The 13,847-nt window shown below is 46.4% G+C and overlaps 1 protein-coding gene across 3 annotated transcripts in view; it reads left to right on the top strand.

Annotated features, from left to right (window-relative positions):
- The window catches only part of SEPTIN11 (septin 11), a 47,092-nt gene extending 34,567 nt beyond the window's left edge, over window positions 1-12,525 (top strand). For 2 of the 3 annotated variants that reach the window (XM_015861581.2, XM_015861583.2), the window contains exons 8-10: window positions 2,940-3,072; window positions 3,632-3,819; window positions 7,335-11,007. In XM_015861581.2, coding sequence (XP_015717067.1) covers window positions 2,940-3,072; window positions 3,632-3,819; window positions 7,335-7,350 — 337 coding nt within the window. In that variant the 3' untranslated portion in view covers window positions 7,351-11,007. Of the gene's footprint in view, window positions 1-2,939; window positions 3,073-3,631; window positions 3,820-7,334; window positions 11,008-11,307 lie in introns of those variants that run through there. The other variant, XM_015861582.2, reaches the window with a different exon arrangement.
- Window positions 12,526-13,847: the final 1,322 nt, after the last annotated feature.

Below are 13,847 nucleotides of genomic sequence, written 5' to 3'. Positions count from 1 at the left end.
ACAGCTTTGTTGGTTGGAAGCCCAAGTCATTAGCCAGGGATGACAGCTGTGTGGGAATTCGGGAGCAAATGTTTGTTTTCTTCCTCTGTTTCCTGTGCCTCCCCACCTTTTTCCCAATAATTGCACCCGCTGCCTTAGCAGCATCCCACGCTCCTCAGCCCCGGGGGAGAGCAGTCAGGATTACATATACATCTTTGCATCAACATCAGTTTGACTCTGTGGTGCATATGCATGTCAGGAGGTGATGTGCCAGCCCCTGAGATGGTAGCCAATGCAGATCACCCCAGACAGACATGATTTGTCTCTGATGTTCCCCAGGGAAAAACAGGGTCCATGTATTCCTGTTGCTGGAAAACACCAGAGTATGGCCTGTGCCACAACACTGAGTTTGCTTTGGTTAAGGGTTTGATTTGTGGCTTGCCTATATTACGCAGCTGCATTTCTTCTATCGTGGAGAAATTGTGCCGAAATCAGTCAAGCCCAGTTCTGTTACGAAGCCCAAGTGTGAAGCTTTATTGGATTTCCTTTCTGGAGAGCAATGGCTTAAGACAGGGGCTCAGCCCTTCCCTTCCAGGAATCTGAGGAATTTCCATTACTTCCTGTACACGAGGCCTCTTTTGACCAAGCTATAAGTAGAAAGGAAATGAAAATGTACAGAATTTCTCCATCTGGTACGTGCTGGTTCAGAGCAGTTCGCTCTGGCTGCTTCCTCCCCTTCTCCAATAAACAAACAAAACCCATGAACCCAAGCTGTTTCACTGAGGCCAGCTTATATTTGAAATGAGGAAAACAGCATCTTTGGTTCTCTCAGTTCTTCTTGAGACTGATGATCAAAAGCATGCCTTTGCCCTGTGTCTGGGTGCTGAGTGCTGTGGGGACAACTGCTCTTCATCCAGTTTGCACTGGAGAGCCCTTCGTAAACCTCAGGGGGAGCCAGGCAGTTACCCAGCCAACTGATGGAGATGAGTGGGTGGCTGCAAAAAGGAAGCTGGCAAAGCATTTACAAGGTCATCCTTTAGTGTGGGGTGTGTTTGTTGGGAAATCCAGATACTCTTGGAACATATGTTTGTGTATTCAAAAAGCCAATTCCCTTGTCATCTTTGTCTGTGAGAAGCTGTAGGGTTCCCAGTTGATTTGAACTTTTATTCCTTTGGGACTTATAAGAGTTTTTTCAAGTGCAGCCTGGAGTTGCTGAGCCAGTTTCTCTGTGAACTTGGCTCCTCTGGAAGTCAAAGTAGCTTCAACAGAGAATTTGGTTTTCTAGCTTGAGGTTAATGGCAAGTGTTTAAGAAGAAGGCTGGGATGAGCATCGAACCTGGGCACCTTGCGAGCCTTTCCCTGCTTGCACATCACCTGGCACTGCATTGTTGGAAATGAGCTTTGCAAAAAGTTATTGGCAGTGCAGGATACGATTAGCAGTGTGGGGAGCTTTTCAGTTCAGTCCATAAGGCTCTGCTGCTCCCTAGGATAGCGTGTCGCTAATTGCAGATCACGTTTTTGCACACTGAACAGTAAAGACCAGTCAGCACTCAGGGTTTTCCTATGCCAGGTCCTTCAGAAGGATTTTTGAATTGAGGTTTTCTTGTCCATAGTCAGAGGATTAAGTCCAAAAATTAGGGAAGCTTCAGTTCAAACGTTCTGATCTCTATCTGCTGCAAACGGAGTGGCTCTTAATTCAGCCAAGGATCCAAAGGTGCCTCCTGCTCTGCTCTCACGTGAAAAGATTTTTGTGATTTTACAGCAAGTGGTTTTCATTCAATGTGTGAGAAGCTGTTGTGGTCAGCTGGGATTGAGTGATTGCTCCAGGGTACTGAGCAAGAAAGCTCTGGGCAGTCTCTCTGCTGTGTTTTCTAGGAGCGAATTGAAGTACTCATCAGTTAGTAGTGTTAAACCCAAGACTTCTGTCTCTTTGTCTAGTTTTGTTCCCCAAATCATAGAAAAAAATAACAGAATTACAGCCATAAGCTAAGAAAGACAAAACCTGGGCATTAATGGGATGAAGTCATCCCACTGGCCCAGCGGTTAGTGTGCTCCTTAGGGTGCATGCATGCAATGCATGTCTCTGATTGAAATGTTTGTGTTTAAAAAAAGAGAGTTTCAGAAAAGCTTCGTGGGGAAATAGTTATCATTCCCACACTATCGTTATGGCAGAAATATCCAAACCCATTTAAGGAATAGAATAAAAAGGAATTTGGCATCTGGAGTTCCTACAAGGCTCTGAGAATCTCAGAGGTGTGTGGACAACATATTTGGTGTCCCTGTACTTGCTGCGGTACCTCAGTGTTGGGGAAATAAAGAAATGCAGGGAAGTAGAGGAGGAATGAAGCTGTGAAAGAATCCAGCAGTGTGGTAATTCAGCGGAAGAACACTGCCTCTCATTTGCAAAGTCTTTGTTCTCCCTTGACAGCTAGAGGAGAAAGAGAGGTCTCCCGAGATGGCTTTGTCTAAATAAAGCTCCTGGTCTGAATCCATTAGTAAAAAGTAGTGAAAATTAGTTTTGCTTCATGTCAACGTCCTGCTTAGCGAGCTACATGAAGCCAGGTTCTGCTCTGTGGTGTGCCTGTCTCTTCTCCACAAACCTTACGCTTGCAATGAGATTCAGGACAAAGAGTGTGAGACATGAATCAGGCATGTGTCAAGGTGCACAAGCATCAGGGATTGCTGCAGGTGATTCCACAGTGACTGCTTATTTTGAAGGACAGACATCCTGACTGTTCACTGACTGACAGGATCCTTAAGTGTACTTATTTTTGTTTGCTAGTTTGACCCCCTGACCAGTGCTGCCATGTAGGAAGCTAGGCCTGGTTTTGGTGGAGGTGTTCACGCCATTCATGCAAGTCAGGGACCTCTGGTGACGTTTTGTGAAAATATGATGAAACTCTCAACCCTGCGTGAAGCACAGCTCTGACTCTGGGTTTTTCCTTATTGTGTTTTCACAGTCTCCAAGAGACTTACGAAGCAAAGAGGAACGAATTCCTGGGTGAACTCCAGAAGAAGGAAGATGAAATGAGGCAGATGTTCGTCATGAGAGTGAAGGAGAAGGAAGCAGAATTAAAAGAAGCTGAGAAAGATGTGAGTGTATTGTAACTCAAAGGATGTTGTGTGAAGGTTTGAGCTGAGCTTTGTCCAAGAGATTCCTGAGAACTCAGGCACCTTGATTTCAACATCAAGCCTGAAAAGCACCTTGCCTGTCATAAAGAGTTTCAGGAAGCAGATGTGGACTCAGCCCTGCCACGGGCTTTGGTGTGACCCCATCACATCATTGATCACATTATCTGCCTCAAGGAGGGGCAGAGAAAGCCCCAGGTAAGGTTATCATCCTGACTGGGCATGTTTTCTTGCTTTGCACAAGCAAAGAGAGAGTCTGGTAGGTACAGCAATGAGGAGCAGAACACGAGGTTTGGAAATGTACCTTTTGAGCTCCTGCAGAAACTTAAGTCTTGCTGTCTGTGCTTGTGTTAGTTGTAGAACTTTTCTCACAAGGGCTGATGTGCTTGGAGGACAGGTCAGTGACTTGTTATCACTGCAGGGAGACCCCCAGTGCTGGTGGGACTGTTTTAGGCATTGTTTTCTGTAGCTGGGGTAAAACATTCTCCTTTTCTCCTCCAATTTATTGTCTCTGTCCTGGCAGCTTCATGAAAAGTTTGATCATCTAAAGAGGACTCACCAAGAGGAGAAGAAAAAAGTGGAAGACAAAAAGAAGGAGCTTGAGGAAGAGCTGAACAACTTTCAAAAGAAGAAGGCAGCAGCTCAGCTGTTACAGTCACAGGCTCAGCAGGCAGGTTCTCAACAAACCAAGAAAGACAAGGACAAGAAAAAGTAAGCGGATGTCACCCACATCCTATGTAGGGCTTATTACAATTTGGGGGGGTTGGTTTTGTTTTTTTCCTTCTTGCTGCATGTCTGTATTTGCTTTTTCCCATTACCAGACTGGAAACTGGGCTTTTATCAGACTGGTCAAATAAAAGTTTTTTTTCTAAAGGGTGGGCTGGGGATATGATCTTAATTTTCCTCTGGAGGAGTATCTCCAAATCTTGCCAAAATCTGAACAAATGGGAGAGCAATCAAATGGTGGAGACCTGTGATCTGCCCAGCATCTTCTGGAGCAGCTCTGGGATGTTCTGGATGCAGATTTATCTGTCTGAGCCAAAATTCAAAAGGGGTCTCTACCCTTCCTTCCTCTCACCCAACAGTAGTCCCCAGTTCCCATTCTTTAAGGTTATAGCTGTAAGTAGAAGTAGATCAGAAACCAGAACCACCACGTTATTTTTGTGTGGAAATCTTAGTGCCAAAAGCGAATATTTGGAAGCTTGCTTTAAAGTCAAGAAGTTTTTTTCTTAGCAACTGCTATGGTACCGTAATTGCAGGTAAATGGCATTTGTACTTGTATCGAGTTGACATAATAAGCTGCAAAATGCCCATATGTTTTAATAAACACAATAGCACTGTTTTCTACTATTTTATATTTGTATGCTAGGAGCACAATTCTCTACCCTCTGATGCTCTGAGAGTTCAGCTACTTCAGTAGTAACTGACTATATCTGTGGACAGTCAGCTGGGAAGCAGTTTCTAAATGTGTTCAGTTTGGACCTAACTCTGCTTCCGTTGAAACTGGAAGAACACTGCCATTGATTTGGGCTCAGGGTTAAGGCCCTGCAGAGCTCTCCTGAAAACCTTTCATTTGAACCAAACAGGCTTGATCTCCTTCTTGCAGCCTACGCTTGGAATTGGCTCTGTTTAGCTTGCTGGTAGCGCAAGAGACTCATAGTCATGACTTGCTACTGGCTACTTCACCATCCTTTTAAGAACACAAGGTCCACTCGGATATTGTGCTTATAGTGAAGCCATACAGACACTGCAGAGGTGAAGCTGACTGAGCACAGCTTGTTTGTATAGTGTAGTGAGACAGGTTACTGTAACAGTGGCTACTTTGAAGCTTCCTGTTGTTACTTCCATCCGTATTTTTTCCAATACACAGTAAGGAGATGCTCATGTGAGTCCTTTCTGGGTCATCTGCAATAATGGCACTAGATGATAACTGCAACCAGGAAAGGTTCAAAGGTGGTAAAACAGCCAGTCTCACTGGGAAATGCTTCTTTCTCCAATCCACACACAAAAACAACAGTTCCACGCCATGCAGTGCATTTCTTAAGTAGACTCTGGCAGAGTAAGCTGCTCAGTAAACACTAAGTTGTCACTGTTAGAAGAATCGAAATGCTGATTGGAATGTGGTACAGACACTTCTGTGTCCTTTGCTAACTTCAGCCAGGTCTGAGCTGTCTGATAGCGTGGGCTGTGAGGGTTTATGGTATTGCATATAATATACTGGTATTTTTTTATATTTTGGGAAGCCATGCAGGTGCTTACTGCACACCCCATCTCTACAGCTGGGTCGGTGGCTGTCATTCATCGCTCCTGCCCCTGGCTTTCCACGGGGAAGTGGGGAGGATCTGGGGCTAGTTCCTCTTCTGATGTAAATTGTTGTAGCTCCTATGGAGCTGTGCTGCTTTATGCAAACTGAGAACTTGGCCTTTGGCACCCACTGATATACAGAGGGCAACTGTGTGCTGCATGCTCTGCTTGGCTAAAGGGATCATTACAGACTGATTAGTGTTATGCCAAAGTGTAGAGGTGAGGAGTGTCTGGCAGCTGACATCGTGCTCTGTGGGAATGCCTGCAAACAGGGCAGGCTGAAACAGCAGGTGCAGTAGCTGCTTCAGCGGTTCTATAGCGTCTGAATTACTAACAGAGGCTTTAAAAGGAAATGCTGATGTGTTTCCTTGTAGCGCATCCTGTTTTTTTTCTAAGGCTTTAAATTTCTCTTTGCACTCTGATGAAAAGCCATGGGTTGTATAGGTGAGGCTCTCAACCCTCTGTGCTGGCATGGGCTGTGGTGGTGCTTGTGTGGCTACCAGAGAAAACCCGTGCCATGCGCAATAGCTGTAGCCTCCCAGCCAGGAATTCGTAGGAACACTTCTTTCCTGAGGTAGGCTCTGATTTCTTCAGCTTGAACAACAGAGACTTTCTATGGTGTTGCACAAGCTGAAGGGAAGGCTCAGCACCAAGGCTGCTGCTGGCACAACTCCATGAGACAGACATCTTGGCCCCTTCCAGGCTCTTGGAATTCCACTTCTTGGAATCCTGCAGATTTGTGATTTTTTTCACCTTAAATTGTTGCAGCTCTGTCCTGATGACAGAGCTGTACAGGACAGCACATCTGTGTGTCTCAACCCCTCAAGTCAGTGCAGCACAGACATGTACTCCAAGACCATCTTAAGTCTGATGTTGAGCATGCTGCCATAATTTTGGGATGGAATTGTGCTTCAAACCCACGCAATCTGGAGCTGGTTCCTGCCAATGGGTTTGGCAAAACCTTTCGAAAACAAATGCAGCAAATGGCCTTTTGGTGCTTCCTGCTTGGTAGATCACTATGTGCAGGCCTCAGTGTCTTTGGGTTACATGCTCATCCTTAACTTGCTTAGGATCCAGGGCCATCTGTTTGGGCTCTGTTTCTTTCAAGATACTTCTGAAATCCAGATGGAAGAACTAAGCTCCAGCTTCATTTCACTATAATAATTTCCAGTCCAGTGTTGACTCCCTAGGTGTTATGGTCTCTGCTTGTTCCCAGAGCAATCCCTTTAGTATAATGTGCGTATCATGGCATGGCACAGCACCCTGTTAAAATGATTTAAGGATGTCTTAATGATCCAAATTGGGCTTGAAAACCAATGCTGGGGGGACCTTGTGGTGCTCAGCTCTGAGATATCTGCTTTTCAGAAAGGGCTGGCACAGCTTTCTGCAGGAATGCCCACGTTTGGGTAACCCAAATCGTGTCTCACCACCTCATGCCTCCTGAAAATGCGAAGCTTAAAGGCACCATCCACAAAGAGCTGTAACCTCGGCTAACTTTGGTGGTTGGCTGTTCAGTGGTTCATTGAATCATGGAATCACAAGGTTGGAAAGGTCCTATAAGATCATCTAGTCCAACCGTCCTCCCTTCACCATACCTACAGGAAACCCCCAAACCATATATCCTAGCTCCCTATCCAGGCGCTGTTCTTTCCTGCTGGATTCATTTTTTGCTTGTGCCTGTCACATAGAGTAAAGCTCAGTCTTGAGATTCAATTTCTTTTTAAGTCCATAATCCATTTGCATGCCCGCCCCCCACAGTGGGTTGCTGGTGTCCCAGTGTCAGCTCTCCCAGCTTTTCTTCATTTTGGTGGTTTTGATTTTTATCTCTTTTTTCCCCCCCTTTTGGGTTCTGTTATTGCTAACTTTTTGTTTTTGTTTTGTTTTTGTTCCTTTGTTTTGTTTTTGTTTTTTTTAACTTGCAGTGCAAGCTTCACATAAAGCCTGTCAAGCCAAAGGATGTTCCTGCATTCACCTGCTTTTGCAGTAATGTTTCTGCCATCTGTTTTTTTTCTTTTTCTTTTTTTTTCTTTTTCATTTTTAACCTGAATAACTATTAACTCATCTAATAACGTAGTGGGAACAAGAAGGAAGAAGGGCTGGGTGCAGGACTTTGTGCAGCAGGAAACTGAGTGGGGAGAGGGGAGAGAAACAAAATGATACCACGTATTTTTCTGGTCTGTACCAGCAATGGTAAATCTCTCTTGACTCAGGTCTGACCTGAGTCGGGGCTGGAGTTTAATTCTGCCTGTATCCCGTCAGTAGTTAATGTGTTAGAACAAAATGAGCCCTGCTGTTGGGGTGGGACAAGGGGCGGGGGGTATCTGTGTGTAGATAACAAAAGTCGAACTGACCTTGCATGCTATTACATTTGCATGATGTTTTGTTTTATTTTTTATTTAGCTGCTGTTTTTGTTGTCTGACTGGATAATATTAGTTGGGCTGGGTTTGTTGTCATGCGCTGGCATATTTTCACTGCCACCCTTTCAGGTCAGCATAGTAGCTCCTTGCTGAATGTGGTGGTGGGAACTGAGTGGTGCTGTAGGTGCCTGTTAAAGGGACCTCTTTTCATGCTTTCCATGCACTGCTTGCCACTGAAACCCAACTTAAAAGAGTGCTGGGTTCTTAGACTACTAGCAAAATGTATTAGCCCCTAAGGAATCAAATGCCCAGCCAGGGCCTTTGGGAGTGCTCCTGTGTACACATAAATACAAACCCTGTAGTTGAAGGATCCAGATTTCCATGCTGAGAGAATGCTGTTTTACCAGCCAAATGGTAGGTAATATAAAAGGTGGGAATTAGGATCCCCTTCCCTAGAGCTGCACACTCCAAAGCAGAAAACCTGCCAATTCCTGAATGCTGATGGATGACTGCCCCATTGCCTGAAAAGCATCAGAAAGTTAACACTTCCAACACAGGGGAGCTCTGCACAACAGGTTACAGCCTGAAAGCAGGGCTTGCTCCACACACATTCATGCTGAGGAGGGGCCAGAGGTTTGTCACAACCTGCAAGTGACTTGTGCTCCTTGCAGGGATGGAGGATGGCCGAGCAGGGAGATGGTGACATACAAATGAGATGCCTCTAGCATAACCGGGCCTCACTCTGTGGCCAGCACGGTGTGAAATCAGCCTGCTTAATGTCTATTTTCTATGCCATTGCTTTCTGGACAGAATCTTTCCCTTCCTACCCAAGAAGTGGCGACCCATGCTTACCCTTTGGCTGCTGGATTTCTTTCTCTCCTGCTGATGTATTGCCAGCATTTCCTCTGCTCCTAGCTAGGTAGTCTCCTCTTTCTTTCCTTAAAGCACTCCTAAGAATAACTCTCTTCACCCAAGTCTCATGCACTGCAGTTCATTGCTTGCTTCTGGCATGGAATTTCTTGCTTCTTTTTCTTGCTCAAAAAAAGTCAGAATTCTGAAACAAGTCAGAATTACCACATTTTTTTGGCCGACAAAATGTGTTGGGGAGTTGACTTGATTTGGGTGGTTTTTTTTTTCAGTTTATGCTTTTTAACCCTTACCACTTAAACATGGCTTTGGGAAGAGGAAATACAAATGCAGCCTTGTGAACATGCAGCAAAAATTGGAGATGAGTAAGCTGGGAATAAAAGTCATCGTCTTTTCTTTTGATCACACCTTCTGGTCTTATCAAGCTTCCATTAGGTTAAATACGTTTCTTAGGGAGCTGTTTAGAAAAATGAAACTACGGTGCTTCTGGCAAACTCAAGTTTAAAATCTTGAGTTATCAAGGGAGAAATCTGTTTGCTGGCACGAGTTGTGTAGTCACATCACACGCTCCTGTCTCAAGCCTGAATGCTCGTGGCAGTTTGCTTTGCTTCAGCTGTCTCTGCGCACATCCCCTCTTTAATTACCGGCGCTTTGTGCCAAGTAGAAAACTTAATTTTACCATTTATTTGTCCTGCTTTGTTTGACAGCCTTTCCAAGGGATGTTGGCAGGGGAAGTCAGCTGAGTCTAGCAGTTTTTGCTTTTCTTTGACAGAAAGCTGTGGCCAAATGCATTCATGTCTTTTTGATTGGGTTTCTTCCTCCAGCAAGAAGCAGGCTGTTCTGGGGAAACTGGGCTTAAACCGTAAGCATGCTGTAGTGAAAGGTATTGTTTTGTTTCCTCTGCCAAAGGAGATGTTAAAATCTTTCTCTCCTCAGTCCCCCGGGCCATGTTTAGCTGGTTATTGCTGCACTTCTTTCTTTTCTTTACTTACGCCTTTTTTCACAGTAGTCCCTGGCTCTGCATGGAGTAAGCGATGCTTTCATTCTAGCGGGATATGCTTTCGCCTTGCATGTAAGTACGATAGTAAGAGACGCACGTTTCTGCTTACCGCTTATATGGGCAAACCAGTTGTGTTCTTCTGGGGGCTTCTTTAAGTCCACTTACTTACAAGTGGCGTTGTTAAAAACCATTTGAAAACTTCCTGCAATAACCTGCTTTTGCTGAGATTTTGAAGGAGAAAAAAAAAAGAGCCATAGGGAAGGTAACATCCAGCTGCTGTCGAATGTCTGAAGTTACCCTGCTCATCTCTGTGGGTCTGGTGGTGACAGTGGGGACAGAGGCATGGTTGTGTTGCTCATGAGGCATTGCAAACGTCAGTGTGGTGAGATGATGATCAGTAGCTGCTAACGCTGCACGCCCCTGACACACTGATAAAAAGATGGAATAGGAGAGATGAGCAGGAAAGCATAGGGGCATGTGTATTTCGGGGACAGTGGTGTTCCCTGAGCAGGGAATGAACCCCAGAGGTGAGAAGGGAACACAAGGCAGGCCACCAAGAGGGCTGTGATGGCTCTGCATAGGTGGGCACGTATGTGTCTGGTAGGGCAGGGGTTACCTTCTAGGAAGGCAGTGAGTGGCACCCAACCCACACTTCTCTGTGGCCCGAAAACCACAGTATGCATTGCACTGCAGCATGTGTGCTTTTGGCAGCTTGAAATCCCGTCAAGGAGATTTGCATCTCCATGTGTCTCTCTAAGCATGCCCTTACCTGACACGAGCAGTGTTTCTGTGGGTAGTTCTCATTCCGCTTCTCCTAAGGCATCCGAGTGCGGATGGCAATGTCTTTTTGTGTGTGCCATACCAGGTGTGTCCATCCGAACCCAGCTACCACTCACCCTCTGTGAAGTCAGCAGTGCACACTTGTCTCTCTGCAAGGGCCCTGGCTGCATTTGCAGCACGCAAGATCCACGTCACTCTTGTTAGCATGGGACAATACAGATATGAAGGGTTTTTTAATTAACGGGAAATAAAGCTGTGAACAGCGGTAGAAATATTGTATTTGTATACATTTTTAATATTCTGATTGCCTTAAACTATAGATGTAGAACTTTATTACCTTGCTATTTGAAAATAACCCATGTTTGTTACTAAATAATTATGTAACCTACATACAGTGTTAATGCAAGTTACATGTATGCATCTGTTAGATATTGTCACTTTATTTGATGTTAAAGTATTTGTTTTTTAATTACAAACTGAATAATAACCTCATAGCATAAGCTCAGTTCTTTCTTGTATGTGCTTTAGGCTGCGTATGCAAGTGGTGCCAGCACTCGAAGTTGGGAGGGGGAAATATATTTTTACCCAAACTCTTTGGTCTTGGAGTTGCCTTTGTGAGCTGGCTGAGGCAGTACAGGTGCCCTGCGGGCCATGCTGTGCTGTCACAATGTCTCTGTTCACTTGTGTTGGTGTCTGTCAGTTGCTGCCCGTGGCCGCCCCAAGCGCTGTGTGTGCTCAGGCCTCTGCTGCTGTGGTGCCGTTGGTTTGGGTGACACGCTCCCTTCCTTCATGCTTTAAAATGCCGTTCTTCCTTTTCTTTTTTTCTCTCACCCTTTGTGTTCCATTTCGATTCTGAACTTCTGTTTCTTTCTCTCTTTCTCTCTCTGTAGCTTCTTCTTTCTGTAAACGCCATTTGCCACAGCCCTGTGCTCTCCCAGCGGACAGCGGGCGCCGGAGGAGCCCGTGGGCCCCCGCCGGGAGAAGCCATCTCATTCCTCCATCTCGTCCACCCTCCTCTCCTCCCTTTTGTTTCCCTCCTGTGCATCTGAGGGCGTGTGGTGCTGTGTGTCTGTGCGGGCCGTCAGCACAACCGAGGCTGCCAAACGAGACCGAGGTAACGACGTGAGGGGAGAGCTTGGCCATGGCATGTGATATTGCACTGTGATCTCTTCCCCTCTCCTCATTTCTCCCTTTTGCCATAACGTGCTGCTGGCAATGAAGAGACTGGTGGACTGGCTGGTGGTGTGTGTGTAGCCCAAAGGACTCCGTTGCTGCCTCTGAATCTGGAGATGGGACACCACAGCCTCATCACAAGTGTGTCCCACGCTCCTCCCATGCAATGGAGATGTGTCCGCAGACACCAGGTGCCTCCCTGGTTTTGATATGGAGCTGTGTGAAGCAGAGGTGGCTGCTGTTGTGTACTGATGGATCTGTTCTGGACACTCAAGGCTTTGTTATTTTCTAGCTGTACAAGCAAAGTAGGTAGCTTCTCTAGTACTATTGAGCCGCACTGACTTGTGCTTGGATTAATGGCTTCGTTTCTGCTTATGAAGCCTAACTAGTAACTATTTCTTTTCCAACCCTGAATGTGGGTACTTGTTTACTTCAGCTAAAGGCTCAAAAAGTGCCAAAGAGTTGTTCGTAGGTGAGAAGGAAGCCTCTAAGCCTGGTGTGCAGTGACCTCTAGCTGCTCTGCTGCGGGTGGAAGGAGGCAGCCTGAGTCCCTCCCAGTGTTTCCTATATGGAGTCACATGCTTGTCTCTAACTAAATACCGATGGTTTCCTCTCATCTGCACACCTCAATCAAAGAATTGACGCCCTTTGCTCTGCCGTGGATGGGTGCTGCTGAATGTTTTGCCTCTTCCCATCAATGTGCAGAGCACGAGCTGCCAGGGGTTATCTGGAGCCAGCCGCCTGTTTCCAAGAAGCACAATGTTTTCCAGCACTGCTCAGCGATGAGGGCTGAAGCTCCTTCCACACACAGGTGCCTGTTTTTCTCAAGTGGTTAAAAAAAAAACAACAACCAAACTGCTTATCCTGGAAACAACCAAAAAAAAACCCTTCATAGTTACCATCTGAAAGATTATTAAATACTGGCCTTGTGTGTATGTGGTAAAAACTGTTATTTGAAATGTACAGTGAGGGTTTCTCCAGTTGTAGCAGTTTGACCCCAGTGCTGTGCTACAGCCCTTCTCTCCAAATAGAGTCCCTGGCACTGAAGTGCTCAATGGGATGGAGCGGCAGCCTGCCCGGTAAGACTGCCATTTGGAGATGGAAAAGCTGAGATGAGAGCAAGTGTTGCTCCGCTGTGAGCTGGAGGTTGCAGCCCGTGTCCTCTAGAGGTCCCTTCCAGCCCGAATTTTTCTTTGAGTCTGTGTTGGATGGTGTAAGCCCAAGTGGTGGCTCCTACCTGCTGGTAACCAGCCGGACCAGAGGCAGGAGGTTGTATGCTAAGGGTGCTGACATGAGTGTTTGAGGTTGGATATTAGGAAACATTTCTTCTCAGAAAGACTGGTGCTGCAGTGGCACGGGCTGCCCAGGGAGGTGGTGCTGTCACCAACCCTGGGGGTGTTCGGGAACCACAGAGGTGTATCACTCAGGGACATAGTTAGTAGGCATGGTGCAGATGGGCTGGGGTTGGACTGGATGGTCTTAGAGATCTTTTCCAGCCTTCATGATCTTATGATTCAGTGCTTTGGGGAGTGCAATGCTTTAGTCCAGGTGGTGCTGAGGGAGATCAGACAGCCTGTGGTTTCAAACTGTTCTTTTCCTTCCTGCTGGCTATTCCCTTGAGCCATATTCTCTGCCTCAGCTGCTCTGGAGCCCTGCTAGAGCAGGCAGGCCTTGTACTAAGCACCCTAGGCAGTATCCATGCTGTGCTGGACGGGGGTGCTCTAAAGACTGTGAGGAAACCACAGCGGGGCACACCAGCATCAGGGAATTATGTCTCACATGCCTGCAGAGCTGGGTACATGCATTTGGGTCATGGATGCTTTTTAAATGTAATCTTCCTGGTAGCTGTGGTCGTTCTCCTTAGCAGTGCTGGGCAGGCTCCTGGGTGTACCGAGATACTTCTGGCACAAAAGAAGTTCAAAGGAGTTAAGGCAACTGGGGGCTGAGGAAGTGCTATGTTTGTGACAGGGCAGGCACTGCTCTCAACCCCTTGCCTTCAGGGAGGAGAGATGCCAAGAATGGAATGGCTACAGCACTCAGTGGAGAAGCAAAGAACTGCTCCAACAGTGTTTCAGTGTTTCCTTAAGCTGAGCTTCCCTGCCTTCTGTTCCAGCCCAGCCCCTGCCAGCTGGCACAGCCAACACCTTTCCTTTCCTAGTGCCATACCGGCTCCTTGCCTGTGGGCCTGTAAATGGGTTCAGGCCTCATGAGCGTGCTGCTGCTGCTGCCAAATGGAGTAGGGGAAGACGTTTTTAAC

Source organism: Coturnix japonica, chromosome 4 (genome assembly GCF_001577835.2).
Source record: "Coturnix japonica isolate 7356 chromosome 4, Coturnix japonica 2.1, whole genome shotgun sequence".
Classification (NCBI taxonomy): domain Eukaryota; kingdom Metazoa; phylum Chordata; class Aves; order Galliformes; family Phasianidae; genus Coturnix; species Coturnix japonica.
The sequence above is the reverse complement of the archived record's forward strand: the minus strand, read 5'-3'. Positions and strand labels throughout refer to the sequence as shown.